This window comes from Equus quagga, chromosome 14 (genome assembly GCF_021613505.1).
Source record: "Equus quagga isolate Etosha38 chromosome 14, UCLA_HA_Equagga_1.0, whole genome shotgun sequence".
NCBI lineage: Eukaryota > Metazoa > Chordata > Mammalia > Perissodactyla > Equidae > Equus > Equus quagga.
The window spans coordinates 21,587,249-21,614,339 of NC_060280.1; the positions used below are offsets into that span (position 1 = coordinate 21,587,249).

General features: G+C 40.2%; 1 protein-coding gene across 1 annotated transcript in view; it reads right to left on the bottom strand.

The window, feature by feature from the left end:
* Window positions 1-27,091, bottom strand: part of SYT9 (synaptotagmin 9) — a 180,368-nt gene that overhangs the window by 96,734 nt on the left and 56,543 nt on the right. The window contains exon 3 of the mRNA XM_046637647.1: window positions 21,907-22,453. Coding sequence (XP_046493603.1) covers window positions 21,907-22,453 — 547 coding nt within the window. The remainder of the gene's footprint in view (window positions 1-21,906; window positions 22,454-27,091) is intronic.

Consider the following 27,091-nt stretch of genomic DNA (forward strand, 5'->3'; position numbering starts at 1 on the left):
CCCATCTATATGCGACTGTCACTCACGATTAGGCTAAGGGTTAGTGATGGGATCAAGTCGGGAAACCACTAAACACGGTTGTTTTACACATTATTTAGAAATGTTTTTAAAAGCTGGAAGTTTATCTGTTTGTTTTTAAGCAGTGTCAAAATGCACCTAGCATTTGCTTTCTCTCTCTTGCCACACTCTCATATCTTCTGGAAAATTCATGCTCTCAGTTGAAAGTTGGTGGGTGGCAACAAGCAATGCCAGTCACGAAAGGAGGAGCTGGGGAGTGGGCACTGAGAGGAGAGAGTGCTGGGCATGAAAGAAGACAGAGTGAGGCTTAGCAATAAGCCTTAAGCTAAGGAAGATGAAGTCAGTATAGGCCCCTCGCATTTTGGAGGGGCGTATGTATCAGGCAGAAGTGGGCTGACAGGGATAAAGGCCTGTAGCCTGCAGGACAGACCAACACACGTAGGCCGCTCAGGCAGGAGCCAACTTTGGCCGGCCTTGAAACTGGTATTACTTAAATACCTCTTCAGTGTTTATTAGAAGAGAAGTTGACAGTTCTGATGGGTAGAGAAAGACGGTTGTTGGAAGCAGTGCTGGTCTCCACTCTATCATCTGAACAGTTGAGCCTGAAGCTTGCAGTTAACTGGACCTACATTTCAGAAGAGAGGTTAGTGAGCATTCATCACAACCTGAGCTACTTGAGAATGTCATCAGTCTCTCTAAGTGGCTTATTAAAGTATTATTTCCAACTGTGTGTAATATTCTCCTGGAGAGAAATACTGATTAATAATTTCCTCCACCTCAGTGTTTTAGCATCCTTTCCTGATTAGTTCTCTGGAAATCTGTCTGGCCAGGCTGTCTTTTATTCAGGCTCTGATGAATCATCTATTCATCAAAAACTACACTGTGGGGACAAGGCATTAGGGGTGGTCTCACTGGCATGAGTGACTCACAGGGTGGAGGGATCTATAATGAAAACACCAGAAACACTAGCGGCTCTCATATGTGTGCTATACACAAATGGTCATACAAATTCACTTTTATTCCAGAGTTGATGAATGCATTGTTCAAAGCATATTTTTATACTAGGACAGATATTCCTTTTTTTTTTTTGAGGAAGATTAGCCCTGAGCTAACATCTGCCACCAATCCTCCTTTTTCTTGCTGAGGAAGACTGGCCCTGAGCTAGTATCTGTGCCCATCTTCCTGTACTTTATATGTGGGATGCTGCCACAGCATGACTTGACAAGCAGTGCGTAGGTCCACACTCGGACTCGAACTGGAGAACCCCAGGCCTGCTGAAGCAGAACGTCCAAACCTAACCATTGCGCCAACGGGCCGGCCCCAGGACAGATATTCTCAAGTGTGGTACAATGGAAGAAACAGGTTTGGAACACAGACTTTAAATAGGCTTACCCTCAAACTTTGCCTCCTTCCTTATACTGTGTGACCTTAGGCAAGTAATGAACTCCTCTATACCTCAATTTCCTCTTCTGTAAAATAGGCATAATCCTATTTCACGTTTTTGAAAATTAATTGGGAAACATCTACAAGCACGGAACCTGGGACATAAGACGTGTACATTACTCAAGACCCCTTCTTCCTCCTTGGAAACTGCCTGGGAATCCAGCCCCACGCGGGCACGCGGGGGATGAAGGGTTCAGCCTCAGTGTAGCGTTCCTTGATGGCGCTGATGATTTATAGGAAAGATCCTTTCTTTCAGGTAAGATTTTTTTTTTTTTTTCCAGTGTGTATACTCAGTACCCAGGAGAGAACCTTGCATAGGGATGGGGAAGAAAGTGAGAAATAAGGAAGTGACATAAAATGGGTTGGTTTTGTCAGGACAGATATTGGTGGGGTGCTAGCCCAGGTCTCTGGAGCCTCTTCTGAAATGAGGGGGAGCCACCCTCGGCGACATTGGTCTGGTGCCCAGCGGAGGCAGGGCAGCGCAGCGCACTCTGGTCTGGGCTCTCCTGTGCTGGCTCCAAGTCCCTTTGGCATCCTGGTAGAAGGTTTCTATTTTTCTGTATATTTTTTTAATTGTGTAAAATATACATTACATAAAATTTACCATTTTGACAATTTGGAGGTATACAATTCAGCAGCGTAACATATATTCACACTGTTGTGCAACCATCCCCACTATCCATTTCCAGCACTTCTGCATCATCCCAGACAGCCTGTATCCATTAACCCATAACTCCCTATTTCCCCCTCTCCCAGCTCCTGGCCACCCTGGTAGAGGTGTTTAACCCCTGGTGAGGAAAATAAGAGTGGGGGTTGGGGGACAGAGGGGGACAACGGGCAGGGGCCCACTTGAAATTTCCTACTCCAAATCCACTTCTGAATTTTCTGACCCCTTTGGAAGCCACTCCCCAAAAGCTGTGGGGGAGCTCAAAACCACATCAGGGTGTGTGATCCCTTTGCCTAAGAGCCCAGCAGTACCCCTCCCCACCCCACCACTGGTCTGCTTGTGGAGTTCGGCTTTTCTTTCCTTCTCCAGGGTCAGTCAAACTCACCTCAGCTACTTTTCTATAACTGCTAGAATTGAGAAATATACAGACCAGAGTCAGGACCAGAAGAACTGATGCCCATGGCTGGGTATGAAATCTGAGACAGTAAAAGAAGCCCATTTTTTAAAAGGACCAGCTCAATTCTTAAACACTACCCATCCACAATCTGAAAATTCAGAAAGATTCTCCTCTGTAAAAAAAAAAAAATGTCTGATGGTTCTGATACCTAAAAGGGATTAAATGCTAAAAATAGCTCAAGGCATTGAGAATGCGGAGGGAGCGTACACTTCGTGAAGCAGAGGACAGTAAAATCTGGCATTAAATGCTAACAAGAGAGGAGTTCTCTTACAAAATGTTTGGGATCTGTGAGTCACTGGGACACTCCTCCATTAAATGTGAAAGCAATATTCTCTAACAGCAGCATGATTATGGACTGTACTGTCCAGCCCAGTGTGTTAAGAAAGTACTAAATGCCCAATAAAGGATCCAAAACTGATCTGAAATGACAGAAATGCACTATGGATTAGATTCTCCAACGCCTCTCTGTTTGCGGTGAAGCCCTGCTGATGGCCAGGTGACATTTGCAGGGCCATCTGGTGACATTTCTTTTTGGAAATGGATTAATAGAAACCGGGGAGGGTGATGGAGTTGGTGCAGAGGCCAGTGCAAGATTCTCTGGTGGCTTCCTGGAGCCTGTGTACATCTTTGGAGGGGGGATCCCCTACTTTTTTCTATAAGAGTGTGGTCAAACTATAGTTATTAAACATCACATGACCTGATGAGGGATTCCTTCTATGCTGAAGAGTCCTTTTTGATTCTGAAAGCATCTACTAATATGGAACCCAGGTATTAACGAAAGTCACTCATTAGGAAATTTTCTCTCCTCCCTCCCCTCACTCTTCCAGGGAGAAAGAGGAATAAATGCAGCTAAAGACAAGTTGCTTCTTCTTGGAACTGCTTCTTATTCTGATGCAACAGACTTAGCCTCTGCCAGCCTGTGGTTTGCTCCTCCAGTTTCCATGGGCATCCCAGGGCCCAGCATCAAGCCTGACTTGCAATGTCTGTTGAATGAACAAATGCTTTGCGGGGCCTTGGACCATTCCCTAATGCTCTGCCCTCACTGAGTTGTTGATCTCTGTCTCAATATGGCAAGGCTCCCAAATTTCCTCTGTTCTGCCTGCCATCCTCTCAACAAGCTGCTGTCCACAACCTGTGGTGAAAGAACAGTGAGACCGTTCCCTCCAGACCTAAGTGGAAGCACCACATATCTGCAAACTTCCGTACTCCCCAGTGCCTGCAACATCCTTTATGGTAGAGATGCTGGTCCTAAGATATCTGAAGCTGCACATGAGACCCCCGCCCAGTGCACAGCCCTGCAAGCATTATCCTGCAAGCTTTGATTGGAATATTTTCAGGAGAATTGTTCGAAAGTAGTATTGGTTAATTGGTCAGTGCCAGATTCTCTTTTGGACACACTGACTGTGATTGCTCAGCCTCCAAAGAGAGAAGCAGTCAGACAACTTCCTTTGAAGGCTGTATACTGGACTTTTGCTTCCCAGGGCTGCCTGGCTGCCAAGGAAGCCCTGATCTCAGGAAACATGGACAAAGGGAAGTGAGCCCTGTCTAGCTGTCCAGGGACAGGGGCCCCACACATCTGCAGAGGGGGTCCTCTGAGATGTACAGCTGTGCATTCTGTTTCTTCCCTGAAACAAATTAAAGCAAAGAAGCAGACCAAATTGCGTCACAACCATATAAAAACTGCAAATGAAGAGCCATAGACAGAGATTATACAGGAAAGATATATCCAAGCTTTAACAGTGGCTGTCTCTGGGCAGAGGGATTAGGGTGACTTGGTACTCAGGGTTATCCACCATTTTGTTTTTACTCAAATTTTCCATATTGAGAATATTACCTAATAAAGGAAAAAGCCAACAAATCATTTCTGAAGACTAAAATATGTTCTAAAATTTAAAACAGACCAAAGTTAAATTGTGACTGAGTTTAACAAGTTATATATTATAGTTAATATAAAAGAAATCATCCGACAAGTGCACCCCACAGGACCACAAGCTACATGAAGATGGGCTATTTCATACTCACTCTCAGCACACAGTTCTGTCCCATACTTCACAGAGAAGAGAGAGCCACAAAATGGGGCTACATCTGACTTCCTGCTTGTGTAGGGCCTCCTTCCCACTCACGATCAGGGAGGAAGTGTCCCAAGAAAAGCCGGTCCACCAACTGTTCCAGATCCCATCCACTCTCACCTTCCAATGGGCTCCCGGCCAGGGGGCCTCCTCTACTGCTCGTCCTCTCTTGCATCTTTAAGCATCCCCACTTTACTAGCTCTTATCTGTCAGCATTTAAAGCATCTTATCACTCTCATCTTGACATCCCCCCACTGCCATTGCAATCCTTCTCTTTTTTGCAGCCAAATGTGTCACAGAGCTATTTCAACAAGCTGCCTCCCTGTTCCCTTTCATTTGCTTCTCGGTCTACTCCACTCTGGCTTCAGTCCTTACCAATAACTTCCCTTACTAGAGTCACCAATGACTTTCATGTGGCAGAATCTAATGGGGTCTTTCCAGTCCTTTCTTAATTGACATCAGTGCAACTTTTGACCCACCTGACCATTCACGGTTCCTTGAAACATTCTTCTAGTGATTTCTGTGACACAATCAACCAGTTTTCCTTTTACCTCTTTGGCTGTCCCACTTCAGGTTACTTTAAGGTCTCAGAAATTGGTCCCACACCCTCTTCCTTGTTCACTCTAGATTCAACTAGTAAGTAACATCATCAACCTCCACGATTCAAATACCATTAACAGTATATGTTGACAATTCATAAATTCATATTTCCAACTCAGACACTGCATGTAAGCTCAGCCTAGTATATCCAACTGTTTTTTATTTGTCCACACTTGAATGCTTCACTGAAAGTGCAAACTGAATATGTTAAAAATGGAACACATGATCTTATCTACACCAAAAAATAAGTACCTTATTTTTCACCTAATACTTCCTATCTCAGTAAATACCAACACCTTCCTTGAGGTTGCTTATGCTGGAAACCAGAAAATCATCTTTGACCAATTCCATTCTTAAAGTCTTACAGAATATTAATCACTTCTGACAATGACAGAGAGACAGGAAATCAATTTATCCTCACATCTTAAATAACTAAAACTTGGAAGAAAGTATATGAAACAATAGTTTCCAAGACACTGGACATCAGACAATGAAGATACATGATACTTGAGTGACAGGAAACAAATGAAGTGAGTCCTATAATTGCCCCAGCTCACTAACTTGAAAGAGTTTTCAAGATACACCACAGAGAGGTGGGAACCCAAGCAGAGTCTTGTGGGCTACCTCAGTTGAGGAAATGGACTTGGGAGTCTGGAAATGCCAACCCAGCTAGAATTTACAGGGCAGAGTACCAAAGAGGAAAAAGATGAATAGTGAGAGAGATCCAGAGATCTGTACTACAAAACATTGCTGAAATAAACTAAAGAAGATATGTTAAATGGAGAGATATATAATCTTGGTGATTAAAAAAACAATATTCTTAAGATGTCAATTCTTTCCAAATTGATTTTATATTCAATGCAACCTCAATCAAAATTCCAGCAGCATTTTGGTGTTTTCGTTTGTTTGTCTGTTTTGTTTTGTGTCTGTATGTAAATAGAGAAACTGATTACAACAATTCATATGAAAATGCAAAGGACCTGGAATAACCAAAATCTCTCTGAAAAACTAGGACAAAGGTAGAGCCCTTATATTAATTACCTGATTTCAGGACTTACTATAAATCTACAGTAATCAAGACACTGTGGTATTGGAGTAAAGACAGGCAAATAGAGTGATGGAAAAGAATAGAGTCCAGAAATAGGCTCTGGATATGAAATAGACTCTGTATATAGGATCAATTGATTTTCTTCAAAAGAACAAAAGGCAATTAAGTAGATAAAATATAGTTTTTTTCAACAATGGTGCTGGAAAAGATGGATATCATATATATATATATATATATATAAGGAACTCCAATCTATATCTTACACTATATATAAAAATTAACTCAAAATAGATCATAGTCATAAACGTAAGAGCTAAAACCACAAAACTTCTAAAAGAAAACAGTAGAAAATTATACTGTATAAATTTGGATTAGGTTAAGATTTCTTTGACATGCCATTAAAAGCACACTCTATACAAGACTAAATTGATAACATGGACTTGAGCAAAATTAAGAACTTCTCCCTCTCAAAAGGCATGTTAGGAGAATGAAAATACAAGCCACATCTTGAGAGAAAATATTTGCACATCATCTATCTGATAAAGGATTGGCATCTAGGATACATAAAGAACTCTCACAACTCAATAACAAGTGAGCAAATAACTCAACGAAAAAACGGACAAAGATTTGACCAGACACTTCACCAAAGAAGACAAACAGATGGTAGAGAAACACAGGAAAAGATACTCAACATCAAAAACCTCTAGGGAAATGCAGATTAAACCACAATGAGATTCCATTTTACACCTGTTAGAATGTCTAAAACTAAAGACCAACCCTACCAAGTCCTGGTGAGAATGCAGAGCAACAAGAACTTTCATGCACGGCTGGTATGGGCGTAAAACGGCAATACCATTTTGGTAAATAGTTTGGCAGTTTCTTAAAAAGGTAAACATACACCTACCATATGATCCAGCCATTCTACTCCTATGTAATTAAGCAAGAAAAATGAAAGCATATGCCCATCTGAAGCACATGAATGTTGATAGCAGCTTCATTTGTAATAGTCCAAAACTGAAGATAATACAAATAATCCAATAATAATAATCCAAATAAGCAATGGATAAAAAAACAGTGATATATCCATGCCATGGAATAGTACTCAGCAATAAAGGGATTGAACTATTAACACATACAACATCATGTACAAATCTCAAAATAATTATTCTGATTGAAAGAAGCCAAACAAAACAGAGAACATACTGTATGGTCTGATGTATATAAAACTCTAGAAAAATCTCAACTCATCTATACTGACAGAATCCAGACGAACACTTGCCAGGGGATGGGAGGATGGGTGGCGGGAGGAGAGACAGGGAGGGATTACCAAGGGGCATAAGACAAGTTTTTGGGGTGAGAAATATGTTCATTGTTTTGACTGTGGTGATGGTTTCACAAATGTATATATATGTCAAATAGTGTCAAATTGTACACCTTAAACATATGCAGTTTATTGTATACCAATTATTCCTCAATAAAATCATTAAAAAAGTATTTCTGAAATCTGCTACTGTTCTCCTTGTCCATTACCAGCAACCTGATGAGAAAAATCATCATCGCTTTCCTGGCCTTCTACAATAGGCTGACTCTTTCCTCACTGTCCTCTCTTGTCCATTCTTTGCACTGCAGCTAGCATGACTTTTAAGAATATAAATCTATTTGGGTCGCTTTGCTGTCCAAATCTTTCAAAAACTACTCATAAGATAAAGACTCAAAGACTTATTCTTGCCTACAAGGCCCTACTTAGTCTTGGTCTTGCCTGAGTTCTAGTCTCTTTTCCATCTTTTTAACCACTCTGCACTTTCTGCTCCTGGAACTGGTCAAAATTGTTCCTGTCTCAGGACCTTTGCACATGTCAATTCCTTTTGCCTGGGACTTTGCCCTTCTCCAGGTGCACTCATAATCCTCCTTTAGCCTTAGCTTCAAAGCTATCTCCTCTGAGCATCCTTCTTTAATGCACCAGCCTAGGTTAGGTCTTGAACACAGCACTTGCCTATGTCTCCTTCACAGTACCAACCACACATGTAAATAATTATCTGTGCAATTTTTTGTTTACTATCTGTCCCTTCTTCCCACATTCCCATCTCCTAAGACCATAAGTTCCAAGAGAGTAAGGATCCTCATGTACTCGATGCCTCGTGCATTGCCTGGCACATAGTAGGTATTTCAAAACATTTGTTGAATAAATGATAGAGACAGAACAGTTAACAAAGGATGAAACCAGATGGAGACGAGGCTAGAGAGGCAAGATCTTGCAGCCATGGCTCCTTGCTGAAAGCTGACCAATGACCCAGCACTACCACATGTTTTTAGCAAAGCAGTGTCCTAGATTCTCAGTGTAGCTGAGTCTGTGGAGCTGGGAAGATTGAGATCGCAAACATGGCCATTTTCCAGAGCAGCTTCCTAAGAAACAGCCTACCTTCCCCTCCCTCTCACTCCCCCTCTATGATTATAGACTCCCCTTAATTAGAGCATTTCGGCATGGAAGTATAATCCAATCTGAAAGAAAATTTCCCCTGAGAGCCATCTGTCAGAATTAGACTACACTTAGCTACTGGACAGTAAGGTTGTATTGTAAATACCACAGACTCTTCGATTCTCCAAAGGCTCAAAACTCATTTTCCAAGCAAGCAAATGCCAATCCCTGGGACAAGGCTTTCTGTCAGGAAACTGGCTTGCTATTTTGGACAGTAATGCTTCCACAGGTAGAAGATCATTAAAAGCAGTCCCAGGGGGACATTCTACCCCACTAGGCTCACCTTTCTTCAGAGATGAAATTGCTGTCCTTGACAACTCTATTAAGTTCTCCTTCACTTGTTCCAGGTTTGCAGAAGATTTTTTTCGTTGAGCTAGGTTGTCCCATGTATTCAGCTGTGGAGACATCTGATTGTGTAAGGAGGTACCAAGTGGAGTCCACTTCAGCTGCCTTCCAGCCAGCCACCCACTCAGGAGCATTCAGCTGGCCATGCTGACACCAGCCTTTGGTACCCATGCCGAGGCAGCAAGCAGATTCTTGCTAGGAAAGGAGTATGTGTTGGCAGTGGGGGGAGAGAAAGAGGGCCTCTTCTCTCCTTCATCATTTCCCTACATCCCAGAGGTCATGTGACTCAGGGTCTCTCCTGTGTGCCCATAACCCTTTCCTATTGTTCTGTTCTATCACACTCCCGTAGACCCCATGTGTCCTGCCTAGATCCCCTTTACCAGGCTGGTGCACCCATTTCTTAGCTGCTATGAGTGTTGGCTGTTCACAGTTCACGGCTGCATCATTCTTGGGAAAATTCCCCTCAGCTGATGGGAGCCACCTTAAAAATAACTGGCAAGTTACACCCGCTCCCCAGGGGGTGCCTACAGCCAATGACAAAGGCAGGGTAAAATGCAGCCCCCTTGTCTCACGGTGCAGTGGTGCCTTTCATGCTCCACAGCTGCCTGTGGGATCAGGCTCAGGACAGGCTTTAGCTGAACTCCTGTCTCTGCTTATTCTGCTCCCTTTACTTCCTTACATTTTTCACTTGAGAGCAGTCCCTCAATAAAGCACCTGCACAAGAATCCCTCTCAGCCTCTGCTTCTAGCAAATCCTACTTAAGATACACACACTACATTGGAGCTATCTTCATTTTGTTCATTCATTCACTCAAAAAGCATTTATCATCCACCTCTTGGGTTAAGTACTAAAGATACAGTCACGGACTTTGCCCTCAAGGAGCATCTAGTCTGGTGGGGTAGGCAAGGATAAACAGATATAAATGAACGTGATAAGTGCTGTGAAGAGGTAATGCAGAAAGCCTTAGGGCACACAAGAGACCCTAATCTAGTTTGGGTGGATATAGAGAGGACTTGCTTGATGAGGTGAAGGTTAAGTGTAGGACTTCTAAGATAGATGCCATTCAGTTGAACAGAGAAGAGGAGCAGAAAAAAAGGTCATTGCAGACAAAGAATAGTGTGTGTTCAGAACAAATATATGAGTGAGCACTGGAAGGAATTAGCTGGAATAACAGAAGGGAGTTGGTTGTCCAAAACCTAAGGCAGACATTGCTATTGGATCCTGGTCTTCTCATTTGTGGAGCCTTGACATTGCTTCTCAATCCTTCTTCACACAGCCCACTAGTCAGCTACCACCAGTCAATTAGAGTTGGTCCTCAAGATGAAAATTCTTTGCCATCCCTTTCGCACTTAAGTTTTTATGTTTTGTCTTCAACTACACATCTCCAAATCTACAACCTTATCCGCATCTGCTCCCACATTTTTCTCATTAATTCCTATAACAAAGAAAATGTTGACCCTTTGTTTATCTAAAGCCAACCTCTCTACCTGCATTTTAGATCCTGTCTCTTACCTCTCAGGGAACTTACTCTACTGGTTATCTTAACTTTTATATCCACATCTTCAAGCTCTACCTTTACTGACTCTTTTCATTAGATCTTTCTATCATTTAATTAGGTCTTTATTTTCCCCCTCAAAAGTGATTTCAAAATTTTTATTAATTTATTTTTAATTTACATGCAGTAAATATCACTGTTTTGTTAGACACTTCTATGAGTTTTGACAAATGCATAGCGTCATGTACCCACCACCACAACTATGACAGAGAACAGTTCGTCACTTCTCAAAAATTCCCTCATGTTGCCCCTTTGTAGTCAACCCATCTCTCTACCCCCAACTCTGGGCAATCATTGATTTGTTCTCTGTCCCTATAATTTGGCCTCTTTCATAGCATATAAATGGAATGATACAGTAGGTAGCCTTCTGAGGCTGGCTTCATTTTGGCTTAGCATAATTCTTCTGAGATTCATCCACGTAATTGTGTGTACATTATGCACACATTGTCCCTTTCATTGCTGAATAGTTTTCCATTGTATGAATGAAATAGTTTATCTTTTTACCCACTGAAGGATTATTCTTTTCTTTTCTTCCATTATTCTTTTTCAAATTCCAGCTACAACAATGAAAACGTGGGTAGATTTTATAGAAAAAAATATCAGCATCCTCTGCTATCTTCTTTGAGCTGTGGTATTGCTTCTGCATATGTACCCAGATATCCCAACAGAGCCAACCTGCTTTCTCAGTTTTCTGCCCTCCCCTTTTTGTGCACCCCAGTACTTCCAGATGGAATACTGCAGTTCAGTCTCAGACTCAATTAAAGGATCCTGAGCATCTCCTTCTGAGCCACTGGGGCAGACACAATGGACTAGCCAATTTAATATCCATTTCTTATCCCTTAATCCGGCCACATTGCAGCATAGAGGCTGAAAAGTTAAAAAAATATGCTTTCAATACCTTTCTTGAATGTAAGGATGTTTATGTGACACAGCTTTGGCCAATTAGAAGCAGAATAAGCAGAAGACATCAGTGTCATTTTTAGGACAGCTTTCCTTTCCTGATAGAAAAGAGTTTTAGAGGTAGCAAGCACTGCCTCTTTTCCTTGCCATTTTCCTTTTGTCTCAAATACAGAAGTGATGTCTAGAATCATATATTTCATGACTATCTGATTGAAAATACTTAGAAGTAAATTGATAAGTTTAAAGAAATTAAAAAAATATATATCAAAAGTGTGAAAAAGTATCAAGTGATTATACAAACGACTTAAGTTTGGGGAATCAAATAAAGCTTCTGGGAATGAAAATTACATTAATAAATGGGAAACTCAATGGACTTGTAAAACAGCTAATTAGAAACTGCTAAAGAAAGATTTGCTGAACTGAAAGACCTAAAGAAATTATCCAGGATGTATCACTAATAGAAGAAAGAGTAAACCAACAAACAAAAATGGAAGATGGAGTGAGTAGGTCTAAAAATATCTAAAGGGATTTCCAGGTGAAAAAGATAGAAGGTGTCAGGAAGAGACAATATTCAAAGAGATTCTTGCTGGGAATTTTCAGAATTGATGAAACTCATCCTCAGATGCAGGACACCCTTTGAATCCTACACAAGATAAACAAAAATTTTCTCAAAAGTCCACACCATTCAAATCATCATCAAATTGCAGATAATGAGAAAGTCTTAAAATATCACTCAATGTGACTTAAATATACTTAAAATATGACTTAAAATAAAGAAAAGAAAAGCATATTACAATTAAATTGCAGCTGATTTCTCAAAACCAAGAGTTTGGAGGCAAGCAGCTAATAGACTAATTGCTGAGAAAAAAATAATTATCCAGATAAGACTTGTATACTCATATTTTTTCAATTATAAATGTGAAACAGGGATATTTTAAGACAAATAAAAACTGACAGAGTTAACATCAACAGACCTTTACTGAAGCAATTTCTCAAAGATGTACTAAACATGAAAAATAATCTAGAAGGAAAGCCTGAAGAATTGGTAAACAAAGAAAAGTGGCAAATAGGTGGTAAATTTAATAATTGTTAATTATATAAAACATTAATTATGATATCTGATTGAAGGGTGTAAAAAGGCAAGGCAAGATAGAACTAAAATGTTGGGAAATAATCGCACGTTATCTGGAGTAGAGGGACTGGACTGGAAGGTTCCAAGATATACATACAGTTTTGGAGGAGGTTTAATACAGGACTAAAATAAGCACAATATAAATAGGAGAAATAATCCAAAAATACTAATAACCACAATGACATAAATATACTAATCTCACTTGTTAAAAGTCAATGATTTTCAGGATGGATTAAAAAAAAAATTCAGCTATACTTGCTTACAACATTTACATTTAAAATATAAGGATACAGGAAATTTGCAAGTAAAAGAACAGAAAAAAATATATAAGACCAAATCAACTAAAAAGAAGATTTTGTATTTCTAAAAATACCAGACAAAGTACACTTGAAGGCAAAAAACATTTCTCTTGGTAAAGAGGGACACTAAATAATGATAAAAGGTTCAAATGGACAGAAAGATATAAAAAATACTCATGTCATCACTATACACATATATATGAAGAAATTGAAATCTAGCCTCATAGTAAGATTTCTAAAATGTTTTACCAATAACTGATATGTTAGACTGACGAAAAATATCAGTCAAGATATGAATGTGAGTAATGCATAGTCTTTTCAAGCACATATAGCATATTTATAAAAACTGAAGTGTAAGAGAACATAAAGAAAATCTCAACACATATCAAATAATCTGTAAAATACAGTCTATATCAACTGATCATATCCTCATTGTTAGAATAACAAAACATAAAAAAACTATATAATGTGAAATTAAAAAAACACTTTTCAATAACATATAAATCAAAGAAAAAAATTATATTTGGTATTAGAAAACAGATCAGAATGATAATGAAAACAGTAAATATCAAAATTTGTGAATATACAGCTAAAGCAGTATTTTAAGGGAAATTTATAGTTTTAAACTCATATTTAAAGTTTCAGTTATGCAAGATAAATAATTTCTGGTGATCTACTATACAGCATGGTACCTCTAACTAACAATGCTGTACTGTATACTTAAAAATTTGCCATGAGGAAGATCTTATGTTAATGTTCTTACCACACCAAAATGATAATAACAATAATAAGTAATAACAAAGGGGGTGGGAGGAAACTTTGGGAGGCGATAGATATGTCTATGGCTGGATGGTGGTGATGGTTTCACAAGTGTATACATATTCCCAAACTCATCGAGTTGTATAGATTAAATATGTACAGGTTTTTACACTTCAATAATGTCAATAAAGCAGTTGACAAAAAGTTTGACGAGACTGAAAATTACCAACCTAAAGATATAAGAAATTAGAAATAACTGAATAAACCTAAAGAATAAAAAAGAAGGAAACCACAGTCAAAAGAAATAAAAAACAAAAACTAAATAGAATCAACAAAATTAAAAGTTGGTTCTTTGAAAAGACTAACAAAATCGACAAACTTCCAATGACACTGATCAAAGAAAAAGAGAAACAGGGACAAATAATCAAAATTAGAAATAAGAAAAAGGACATAACTACAAAAGAAGTAGAAAATAAAAAGATAAGAAAAGATTAAGAAGAACTTCAAATCAATACATTTAAAACATAAATGAAATAAGTAAATTTCTAGAAAAATCTTTATCACTCAAATCAATTCATAAAGAAATAGAAAACTTGTATAGTGCCATAGCAAATATAACTTGAATATTTCATCAAAGAAATGAAATGAATTTTCCCAAAAATAAACACTTGACCCAGAAAGTTGTATGGGTCAATTCTACTAAACATTGAAGGATAAGATTATTTCAATCATACACAAAATCTTCAAGAGAACAGGAAAAGAGAGAATGCTCCATCACCCATTTTGGTAATGAAAGCAGATGAAGAGAGAACAAGAAAATAAAATCAGAGGCTGATCTCACTCATGAATTTAGTTGCAAAAATCTTTAACAAAATGTTAACAAACCAACTAGCTGAACACACACACACATATTCATGTATATGTATGCATATGAAAAACAATACATATTGAACAAGTTAGATTTATCCAGGAATACAAGTTTTCACCAAAATGAGAAAATAAAGCAATAAACTTTATCACATTACAAGATAAAAGGAGCAAAACATATGATCATCTTAATAAATTCAGAAAAATCATGTGATAAAATTCAATATCCATTCAGGTTTTCAAACACTCTATAGACAGTGTCCTACCTCTTGGTGAAAATTCAAAGCATCCTTTTAAGAGCAGGAACAAGCCAAAGATTATTCTATTGGCCGTTGTACTGGCAGACCTGGTAAATGCAATAAAGCAAGCAAAAGGGATGGTGTGGGGAGAAAAAGAATCAAAAAGAAAAGAAGAAACAAAACTGTCTTTGGTCATGCAAAGTATAACGATCAATGTGCAAAACTCAGAAGAATCTGTGATCAATGTATTAGACTTAGAGTGTCGCAATATCAAGTGTGGAAGAGAGCACAGACTAAGATGGGCTCACAGACTGCTGCTAGGATTGTAAACTGGTCAAACCGCTGTGAGATAGAATCCTTTTGGTCTCCTAACTCCATTCCTAGGTAACTACTCTAGAGAAAGTCTTGCACATATTTACCAGTGGACATGTACAGAAAGAATACACATAGCAGCATTTTCTAAAATAGAAAAAATTTAAATTAATTCAAATATCCATTGACAAGAGACTAGAAAAAGAAATTACAGTAAGCCACACAATGGAATGCTAAAACACCCCTGCCGGAAAAAAAAAAATGAACTACGGTATGTATGTGAACATAAGTGATTCAGTACACATAATATTGAACATAGCAATTTGCAGAAGAATACATACAATATAATTTCTTTCACATAAATTTCAAAAAATAGGCAAACCTAAACAAACTATTCCTAAGTGGTAAAATGACTTAAAAAACAAGGGAATTATAGACATGAAATTCAGTGCATTGATTACCTGGGGGGTGGGGGAGGTTAGGGATGGAGGAGGGGCACACAGGAAGCTTCAAAAAGATTAATAATGGGGCCTGCCCAGTGGTGGACCAGGCAAATTCATGCACTCCACTTCTGCAGCCGGGGCTCACTGGTTCAGATCCCGGCCGTGGACCTACACACTACACAGCCATGCTGTGGCAGGCATCTGACATATGAAATAGAGGAAGACAGGCACAGATGTTAGCTCAGGGCTAATCTTCCTCAAAAAAAAAAAAAAAGAAAAGATTAATAATGTTCTCTTTCTTCAGCTAAATTCTGGACTGACTAATGCACATTTTGTCGTTAGGTTAAAATCATACATATACATTGTATATACACTTGTATGTGTCATATAATTCATTTGAAAAAGCAAAGGCTTTGTCCTGGCACCTACACTAGGAGAAAAGTTACCAAAGACTCTTTGTCAGAGAACTGTAGCTTTATTAATCCCTTCCTTCATATGTTCTGTTCCACAGTTCTGCCACTTTTCACTCCTTCTGAATAATCTAGACATCAAGGGGATAACATGTCTGAGAGATCATAAGTGGGAAAAACGACAGGGTGGGATTCAGTGGATGCTCATGAAGACACAGCTCATTAGAACCCAGTAATGGCTGGACTCCACCCATATCCACATTATAGGAGAAACTTGGCTTCTCTGTTGTCAATCGGAAACCAGGGCTTCCCACGGGGTTTTTCAAATTGTTGGCCCCTTAGGATCTGCTAGCCAGCCAGCCTTAGTGCTTTCAGCACTACATGGAGTGGTACTTAGTTGGAGCAGGCTCTTAGCAGGCTCTTCCACCAGCTTGTGGAAGCCAATGTGAGCATTTTTGCCAACTCCACCTTCAGCAATGTCACATTGGTAGCTTGAAATTAGCCCTGCTGGGAGTACTCACACCATAGAAATAAACAAATGCTACAAATCAGGTCCGCTTTCTATTCCCCACCCCTAAGCCAGTTGTTACACATCTACCAGGACACGACTGAATGTGACAAAGCCATAGAATCATGCAATAATAACTTAGGACTCATGGTGCAACAGAATGAAACAGGATTAAATTAATAAAATTCTTCAGTCACAGAGACTCTCCTGCCCATTTGTATTCAACTGTGAGGAGCAAGCAACCTGGACTTCCCTGAAGGCTTATAACTTCCCCTGAGTGGCTCCAGGTGCCCACCTCCATCAAGTCTAGAAATGGCCCCAGGGCCCTGGAAGACAGGACGGGGAAATTCTTAAATCAGCCACTGCAAAATATAGGACTTTACAAAATGACTCACAAAGTCAAATTTTGAGGGAAATGTAAAGTTTTAAAATTCCTAACATTAAAAGAAAGTCTATGTGACTGTCAACTGTATCCTGCCCTGTTATGAACTGGGATCCATATTGGCATAGAGGGAATCTCATGACTTCTACTGTTACCATGTGAAAACTCTAGCATCTCCTCCAAATTAGAGTCTAGCTGAGATGATTATAGGTGCCAGAGAAAGTCTCTGAACCAGTTTCTAAGCATGCCACCAAGAGAGATTCCTGAAGTGCTCAACGCCTATTTGTCAGGAAGCCAGTGATGAGTGGGGTACACTGAAAATGCCAAGCGTATAGCCAATACTTACCCTGACCAGTGAACTCATGCTCTCCTAACTTTGACTTTCCTCCAGATGCTATCTTCTCTCTTATTGACTGATATACATCCCACAGAGAGGCATTACACTATTACTGATTGATCTGGTTTCAGTAATTGAGAGGTTTAATTAAACTATCACATTTACACTCAATAATTGCCATTTTGTTCCTTCACAGGAAGGTGTGAGAATTAATTTTTATTTGATTGCCAATATTTACAAAACTCATAATCCCCATGGAGAAATAAAGAACAAAATAAAAAAAAGATTAGCTTATAAAAAAAGAGATTAGATTATGGGTTCAGCTCTGCACAACAACCCCCCCGCCCGCAACCAAATCAGTCCCTAGAGGCTCACCAAATAAAGAACTTCATTTTATTCAGCAGGTGCTTAGTAATTATTTCACTTCCAGACTCCACTCTAGAGGCTGGGCATAGTGAACATGCCAGATATGGTCTTTGCACTCACAGAAATGTCTAATGGGGAAGAAAGAAAATTGAACAAATACATAAAAAGGAGGTGCAATGAGTAATGATAGAAGTTAGTTGGAATCCATTGGCTCCTGCTTGGTGCCCCTGGAGCCTTTGGGGTTTTTGTTTATTTTTCTTCAAACTGAAAAGAGCTTTCTTAGTCTCTGGCTTCTAGTTAGGTTCAGACAACGAGGAAGGGAGGAAAGTGAGGCCAGCATATTTATTCCCCTAAATACCTTCCTTGGATAGCCATAGACTGGCAATAACCCTCAACCAAAAGCCACAGTTCTGAATATGCTTTTATTTTGTTATTGCTCTTAGAAGATTGTTTTTCTGGGTATAAAAATTGAAGCCATAAAACTCTCAGTTACTTTGATTTTGGTATTGTGAAGCTATCATTCCATAGTCTTCTGACGTCCAATTGCTTTTGAGAAGTCAACATTTAGCCCAATATTTATTCCTTTGTATATAATTTTTTTCTTATTGTTTTCAAGGTCTTGCTTTCCTTTTTAGTGTTCTATAGTTTAACTATAATATTGCTAAGTGAGCATTTCTTTTTATTTATCCTGACTGAGATTTACTGGGATTCCTGAATATGAGATGGTGTCATTATAAGAAAAGGAAGAGAGTCCAGAGCTGTCCCTCTGTCTCTGCCCTGTCAGGACACAGCAAGAAGGTGGCTGGCAAGCCAGGAAGAGGGCTCTTACAAGGAACTGAAGCTGCTGGCACCTTGACCTTGGAATTCTCAGCCTCCAGATCTGTGTGAAATAAATTCCTGTTGTTTTAGCCACGTAGTCTATGGTATTTTTTTATGGCACCCAGAGATGACTAATACAGGATGCCTGTATCACACCACACACACAATTTCATTCTGGGTAGATTAAAATCATAATTAGGAAAGTCAAAACTTTCAAACTTCTAATAGAAAGTATAAGAGAAATATCTTTATGACATAGAGTAAGGAAGGATCTTTTAAACAAGATGCAAACATGCTAATTCACAGCAGAAAATACTGATATTTTACTACATTAAGCATAAGAACTTCTATTGATCAAAAGATACCATCAAGTGAGTACAAGGACAGCCATAAATTGAGAGATGATGTTTGTAAGACACATCACCAAACAAAAGATTTGCCTCCAGACTATATAAAGAACATACATGAATCAATAAGGAAAAGATAATAAGCACTTCACAAGGAAGGAAACACGAATGACCAATAAAACATGTCAGAAGATGGGCCACCTTGGCAATCAAGGAAATGAAAATTACATACCATTTTACATGCATCCATGCACACTCATGTTAAACTGTGTCAATTGCAAGAGTTGGTGAGAATGTGGAGCTTTAGGAATTGTCATACATCACCAGTGGGAAGATCAATTTGTACAGACTCTATGGGAAAGAACTCGGCATTGCCTAGAAAAGTTGAACGTGTGTGCAGCTTACCTCAATCAGGCATACACCTCATGTGAATCAGATGTGCACAAAAGTGTTCTCTGCAGTACTATTTGGAATCATAAAAAACTAATAACAACCCAAATAGTATCAATACGAGAAAACTAATTTGTCATATATAACACAATGGGATATTATACAGCAATGGGAATACATGAACCACAGCTCCATCCATCTCTATTGCTAAATGTCATAATCAATGTGGACTGAAAAAAAATTCAAAGAAGAGCTATGAAAAGCAGAAATAGACAAAACCAAATAATACATTGTCTTACAAATATGCCACAATATAAATAAAATTCAGCATAGTGGTTTCCTTTTGGCAGGAGCGAACTGAGAGGGAACGTGAAGGGGGAGGGCACCCCAAGGGTCAGCAAAAGTACTGGCTATGTTCCCTTCTTCAGCTGAGGGGTGGGTCCATGTCTATTCACTTCATTATGCCCTCATTAATCTGCATGTGTGCATTACATACACTGTGTTACATACATGCTATACTATAAAAACGGGAACTTGGTAAACCTCAGACCTTCACGGCAGTCTCTGTACAAAGTCACATTCAAACAAGCACAGTCAAAACAGCCTCAAATAATAATTTTTAAAACAGTATTTTAAAAAATATATGGCAGATTATGAAATAATCTGTAATGCCATTTTCAGGACTTCTCGTCTCCTGCTGGCCATCCAAAGGCCTAGATCAATGCTCAGAATATTTATTATTTGCCTGAGGAAACAACGGAGAATTTTGAGGTCTTTAGCTTTATCAGTTTTCCTCCTTGATAAATAATTTTACATTTTCCTCAACTCTGTGGAAATCCAGGATTCTCTGACAATGGACAGGAAACGCTTAGTCCTGGGACAAGGCTAAAATGGCAGCGATCTCAGGGCCAGGAGGTCTCTCCAGGCTGCTGTTCTATATTCTCATCCCACAGGAAACTGCTTTAGGGGACCTTCCCACCAATAGCAGCCATATCCAGAATATTATCAGCCACTTGGCGCTTAGTGTTGCTCTCTCCATAAAGTCTCTAGAAGTCAACTCACAGCAGGACTCCTGCTGAGCATTATAATAACCACTCCAGCTATTTTACAGAAACTGCTTGTCAAAAAATATAACTTGGTGTCACATTAGATGGTGTAACTAACCTCTCTCTACCACAGCTCATCACTGTCCGTTGGCGGTGTCTCAGCTTAAACCCAGGAGGACCTGGTAAACTCTAGTGAGAAGGTCCATTCCTGAGCCATTCTTATCTTAGATAAGCAGCCTGCCCACTTTACTTCTTCAAAGTTTCTCATGCTGTCTCCTATTTTGCCAAGTGGGATTTGGGATACAATCCTTGCTTGCCCCAGCATCCATTTTTGGATTTACAGAATCACAATCTTTCAAGTTTGAAGAAGTCTGTTCCTTCCCCCAATCTCCCAAACCACCTTAGTTTCAGCAGCTGATACTTTCTGCACCTTCTCCAGCTCCTTCTTTCCTTTTCCCAGCATCATGTCATTATTATCATTATGATAAAGGCCAGCCAAACCCCATGCTACACTTCACTTATCTGAGTAGCAGGACAAAGGTGGCACTGGTATTTTGTGGTACACAAAGAGAAGGTGTCTGTTGGGACAACCAAAGTGTGGGTGAGTTCCCAGTTCACAAAAGTGGCTGAGGATGAGAAAGTCCTAGTACAGGTATTTGGTCACTGGGCAGAGATTCTGTGTGTTCTCTTCCTGAGCAGAGTGAAATCACTTCACTAAACGGGCTCCAAACCCAAAGCGGACCATCGCCTGAGCTCAGGAAGGAGTATGGTGCTTGATGTCTTTGGATGCCAAGGCAGAGAACCAGAACTATGCTGAGCTCAGAAGGACTCGTATCCCAGAAGACGAGCTAACAAAGTTGTCTGAGGGAATTTGGACAGATGAAAGAAACAAGTGGCTTTAAAATACTAGTTACCTAAGAAAGTCCAATTTTCCTTTCTAATTCAGCAGTGTTGAGACATCTCTGCACAATAGTGAAAAGGATGTAAATGGGGTACAAATATCACTACTGCAATCTCATGTTTAACATGTAAACATAGATATATGGCATCACTATATAGTACTTCTGCCTTCTCTCCTGAGCCCTAAATTGGATTTGATCTTCTGTAGACTAATTTTGCCAATATCTGTGGCATCCTTTCAGATTGACATCCTTGTAACTTTGATTCTATATTTAAAAATGTGGTGCCAACTCTTTTCAACCTCATTTCTGGGGTTAAATTTGAAGATCTGATCTTGGGAAATGCTACTGAGCTGACCTGAGAACATGGGAAAGGACTAACTGCTCTCAGAGAGTCAGGCAACGGTCTCTTAGCTGCAGATTACAGTTAATATAGGATGCCAGGATCCATTTAGCACAAGCAACCTAAGAAAGTTCTAAAGAAAGTGTGGTGAGGAGGGCAGATAATATCTACTATCTTTTAGGGAATAGCTAAGAACTAGAAAATAGAAAAGAGAGAATGTTATTCTGTAATATCGTTTTCATAAACAATTCTTGAAAATTGCAAAAGGAATATTGTTAAAGACCTGCTTCCAGAAAGGAGGTTCTGAAACAAAAGCTCTGTGTACACTGACATGAATTTTATACTTTGCCCCCAAAATAAAATAAAGTGTAAGTATTCTGTGTGCACGCTGACCAAGAAGCCCCCCAAAATGAAGAAATGCTGGACTCACATTGGTGACATATTCGATATCCTTCCAAAGGATGCACTCCCTGGGGAAATCAGCCAAGTCTAAGAAGTGATCCACCACCACTTGGCCAATTAAGTCATGGCGGGAAAACCTGTCAAAGTCGTACACAGAGAAGTGAAGCTTCCGGGCTGCAAGGTCATGGTAGGGAACGGGAAACAAAAACACTTCATCAAACACAGGGTTCAGGGTCTTTCTGTGAACTTTAGTCTGGTGTTTTGTTTTCCGATCGGGAAGCAAATAGATCTTGACATAAGGATCTGAAGTCCCAGAAAAGTCCTTGGCGGGCAAATTGACAGCTTTGTGAATCTTCACTATGAGCTGTTCTAAGTCACAGTCATATTTTAAAATGAAGTTCAGCTTCCCACAGGCTTTGCTGTTACTCCTTCTCCCATCATCATTATCCAATGACCTCTGCTTATATAACTCCGGTTTAATTCGACCAATTCCAGTCAACTGTTCTTGTTTTTGAAGCTGTTGGATATTGAAGTCCGGGTTTGACAGATTGAGTTGTCTTCGGATTGAATTATGCCTTGAGTGAAGAGCAAGAGAGAACAAAGTTATAACCTCATTAGCTACGGGTCTTTCAGAAACTTGTGCCTGGGATGTAGGTAGACTGTTCTGCACCATTAAAAGCTTAGATCTGTGGGCTTTTTTTTTTTTTTTTTTGGCCTAAATTCAAAATGCTCATCAGTCTGAGTAAGTCATTCCCCAAGGCTTGAAGCACAAAATTGAGGCCTGGTATCAGGAAATGAACTTACTAACATGTGACCTTGGAGCTTTAAAGGTTTAATGTACTTTCTAAACTAATATGACATTAAAGAGGTTTATTCGGCTGGTGGAATGTAAAGATTTGTACAAACTGGTTTAAAACTAAAATTATTCACCTTTATATATAATATCATACTGAAATTGAAATAGTTCGCTATGTGTTGTCTCAAGAAGAATGAATCTTTCTCTAAATGACACAGAATTTCCTGTCACTGGCATATAGCTTTATAAGGATATAAATTCACACTGGTTCAAATCAAATCACCTCATCACAAGAACAGTTTTTGCCCACACGAGAACGTATGTGACAGAAAGTATCTGCTTGCAGTGGAGTGTGCTGGCTCTGACAGGTGCAAGTGACAGCTCTGTGATTGAACTGCTGTTGTACCACGTGGGTGATCAGTGATCAAGAAGAAGGGTTTTATTTCTGTAATAAACACTAAGGGTATAAAAATTAAAGGTAAGCTACTATAAATGTATGTAAGGATTCAGTTACAAAAGGCTGGATACTGATATTTGCAAATTAAATATTTGCTAACAGAATCTACTCTTCACCCCATAAGCTTATTGGTTTGGGTTAGAAGTTTCCCTGAAATTCTCTTTGAAACCTGGCTTATCTGTGTGGGTCCTCACAAATTGAGAGAAGTAGTCATTACATAAAAGGTTGTTTTTAAGGTTATTTTTGTTTGTTTTTATCTCAGAGTTCAGAATCATTATATTTTTTGCAGTCTCTCCATAATCTTAATTAAAATAGCCTCTCTTCACCAGAAGGAAAAAGGAATCTCTGAGGAATTAGTAAATAGTTAGAAAGGCAGAGTAAACATTTGAGTTTGCCTTCTTTTCCTTTCTTAAGACTACTTTATGAAATAAAGATGTAAAAATGGGATTAATAGACCCCAAAACAAGTTTGAAATGATTCTCCCTTGTCATACAGATGTTGCTATGCTGAACATTCTTCTTTATCCTACAATACCCTCCTGGTCACTAATCACCCACGTGGTACAAGAGCACAATCACAGAGCTGTCACTTGCACCTGTCACAGCCAGCAGGCTACTGCAAGCAGACACACCCCAGGCACATACATTTCCACATGTGCAAACACTGTGTGGTCTGAAAGTTTATGTTGTGAGATTTTAATTTCTTACAGAGAAACCCACAATCTTAAGTTTTCTCTTATCTTACGATTGATTTGTCAGGAGAGGGAGGAGGCAGGGGATGCTGCTAAGTGGCCCCCTGTGCTAGTACAGCCAGGTCATTCCCTTGTCCAGATGTTGAACCTTCGTAGTGCTAGGATGGAGCTTTAATCTTGCTCTCATGGGATTTCTGGGCAGAAAGGACTGGCAGGGAACAGCAAGTGTCCAGCCCTATGCAGAGGCCATAAGGGGCTGGTACCAGCTCTGGTTCCTCTGCTGTGGATTTTTCTCCCCAGGCTGGATTCAAACAAGGGCCATACTTGGGTCCAGAGTCAGTTTCCACATACAATGGGCCATTCTGGGTGCTGTCCAGTTTGTGGTTCTGTTTAAATACTAAAAGTGCTCCCTTAAGGCCCTCTGGATGTGCCTTCTCTGGACCAACACCTGTGATGGAACACCAGTTCTGTGTCTACACCAGCCCCAATCCCTGACACTCTGCTGCCACTTTTCTCCCAAGGTGGTTGCTGTGCAGATTCTCTGTGCTTAACAACTTACCTTCGAGTTTTCTGAGTACTGGCTTTAGTTTCATCACAGCAACATTTTCTCTTAACCCTTATGTGTAGGATTATGCCTGTCATGTAAATGTAAATTTAAATTTAAAATATATGAATTGGCTGCTCAGCAATGGAACATATTCTGTTTTACTTGTACATTTTCTTAAAAATGAACTCTGCAGAGAAGTAAGTCCTATGTGCTTTGCTCTTCCCAACCACATTGGATTGCCAGGGGGTAAAAGGGGTGGATTGGGGAGGGCATTAGGGAGAGATTTGTACTTCAAAGACTGAAGCAGGATCCCATCCCCTCAGAACCCAATTGCGCAGGACGCCTCCTTTCAAAATTACACACAGCTGAAGGTTCTTTTTAAAAATCAAGCACAGATACGAATACTATTATCTACCCAAATGTTTTACATGACTAGTCTCATTCCCAGCCCTTTCCTCCCATTCAGAATCACACTTACTATTGGGAAAACAGTTGAATCCAACCGTAAGGTAGTGGCTTAAAGCAGATAGCAAAGATTGTAACAGGCCATGACAGTTCTCACTCCCTGGGGCTCTCTTTCAATCGCTTTCAATTTCCTTTCAGGAGAGAGTTGGCCATTACTGGAGTTGGAGTGGGGGTGGAGTTAGACCGGAGAAGCCCAGAGCAGCCAGAGAACCCGGGTAACTCGTAACCTCCCTGCATAACCTCCGCAGCTCTCTGAGCTGAGAAATGAGAAAGTAGAGCAGAGAGGCTGCTCCAGGGACATGAAGGAGAAGAAGAGGTAGAGGAAATGGAAAATCAATATTCCATAGCTCTCATAGGCTACTCAAATAGAGGCGGGAAGAAAAAGCAAGTTAAAAGCAGGAGAGAGGAAAGATACAGAACAGAATGTTGTGATCTGAGCTCCTGCCACCCGAGATGAGGGATTCTAAAATGGTCAAGGGAAGTGGTCCTTGAGTGCAGTGAACTAGAGGCCCCCCAGGGTAAGGGTCTAGAATTTTAATGCCACTGAGTTACGCTGAGTGAGTGTGGCAAGGAGTGATCTGTATCTGAAGCAGACAGTCCTCTGAGTAGGTCTGGAGAGTCCTGTATTTTGGTGTTCTCAGGACTTACGTGCACAATGAATGGAAGGAGAGGAGGTGGGCCCCGAAGACAGGAGGTGATAACGGAAGCTGAGAGATGGTGTCCTCTGTAAATCAGTCATACCCTAACGCTGTCTTAGGGAAGCTGGCCACTGGGATTGGGACTATTAGCTTCCTCCACCCCCCATTCTCTCTCAGTGTGGGCAGAAGCCATTCTCCTGTCACAGAAGAGACAAGGAAGAGAACTTAAAGATTGGACTTGGCTGTCCCAGACCTGAGCTGGAAGATTGGTGGTTGAACCTAGAGAAAGTCTAATTTCAAAGATGATTAAACAAAATCTGTGAAGCAGATTTCCCACAATAAACTCAAAAACACACTTTCATGCCTGAAGGATTCTGAGCCTGCTGCTGAGTTGCAGCCAAGGGTCAGGAGAGGCATGCCCAGAGGCAAAAGGCTTTTCCTCCTCTCCTTTCCCCAAATTTGAATTAACCGGTTCCAGCATCCCACTTTAAGTCTCCAAACAAAGTCTCAGTCCCAGAACCATCACCCAAAAAGCCAACTACCTTCATTGGATCTTAAGAAAGAGGACATTACTATAATTTAACAAATTTGAAAGTGCAAAGCACGGGTCAGGTAGGGTGGAGGCACAGACGGGCAAAGCCTAGTGACTGCCTTCAAGGAATGACTGGCAGCTGGCATGGGGGTGGTAATATGATGAGATAGTCATGCACTAACTCTAAAGCAGGACAGAGGGGCATAAGAACTGACCGGAGGCTAGAGAGCCACAGAAGCAAAAGGAGGCCTCTGGCTTGGGAAATTGTCATGGAGGAGATGACACTTGAGCTGAGCCTGCCTACTTAACTTGGCTTCATACTTAACAGCCTCCAAGCTGATGCTCTAGACCTCAATAGGGAAGTTAACTGTTTCCATCTCAGCTCCTGGCACTCCAGCAGGATGGAATCTCTAGTTCTTCTGCTCCAGGAGCTTTCTCTGCACATATGCCAACCACACCTTCCATCTAGGCTCTGTGTAAGAGCCAGCGCTCAGAATCCCCAGCATCCCTTCCATCTGGGTTTCCTGTGCAGCCACGGACAAGTGTACACTCTTCTACCCTCCCTTATCTCAGTGGTGAAACTTGGTCTATCCCTTTCTCAGTTCTGGGGCATCAGTGTTGACAAGGCTTCATGGTCCAAGGAGAGGAAAGAGTGATTTCAAAACCATCATGGTTTCTTTACTTGGTTCAAGTAAAAACAGGGAGGTTTGGAAACAGAGGAGACAGGACTCTGTTTCCCTTATGGAAACTCCCCTGATGATGAAGAGGAGAGAGTTGGGTTGTCCTGAAACACAGGCAGACACAGAAGAAGGGGAAGTCCCAGATAGGGACAGACACAGTTAACGGACTAGTAAGGCAAGAAGAAATGGGAATCTGAAGCTCTCTTGTTCTGAGATTCAGAGGCCTCTAGAGAGACTGAGACAATGAAGACGTAGGCCTTGGCCAGTGGAGGTGAGTGGTCAAGTGCAGCTGGATACACTGAAGCATGACCTGCTTCTTCCCGCCCACTCCCAAGTTAAACAGGTTGAAACCTTGGTGTCATCTTCCAGTATTTTATCCCCCATGACTAAGATGAGCCTATGTCCAC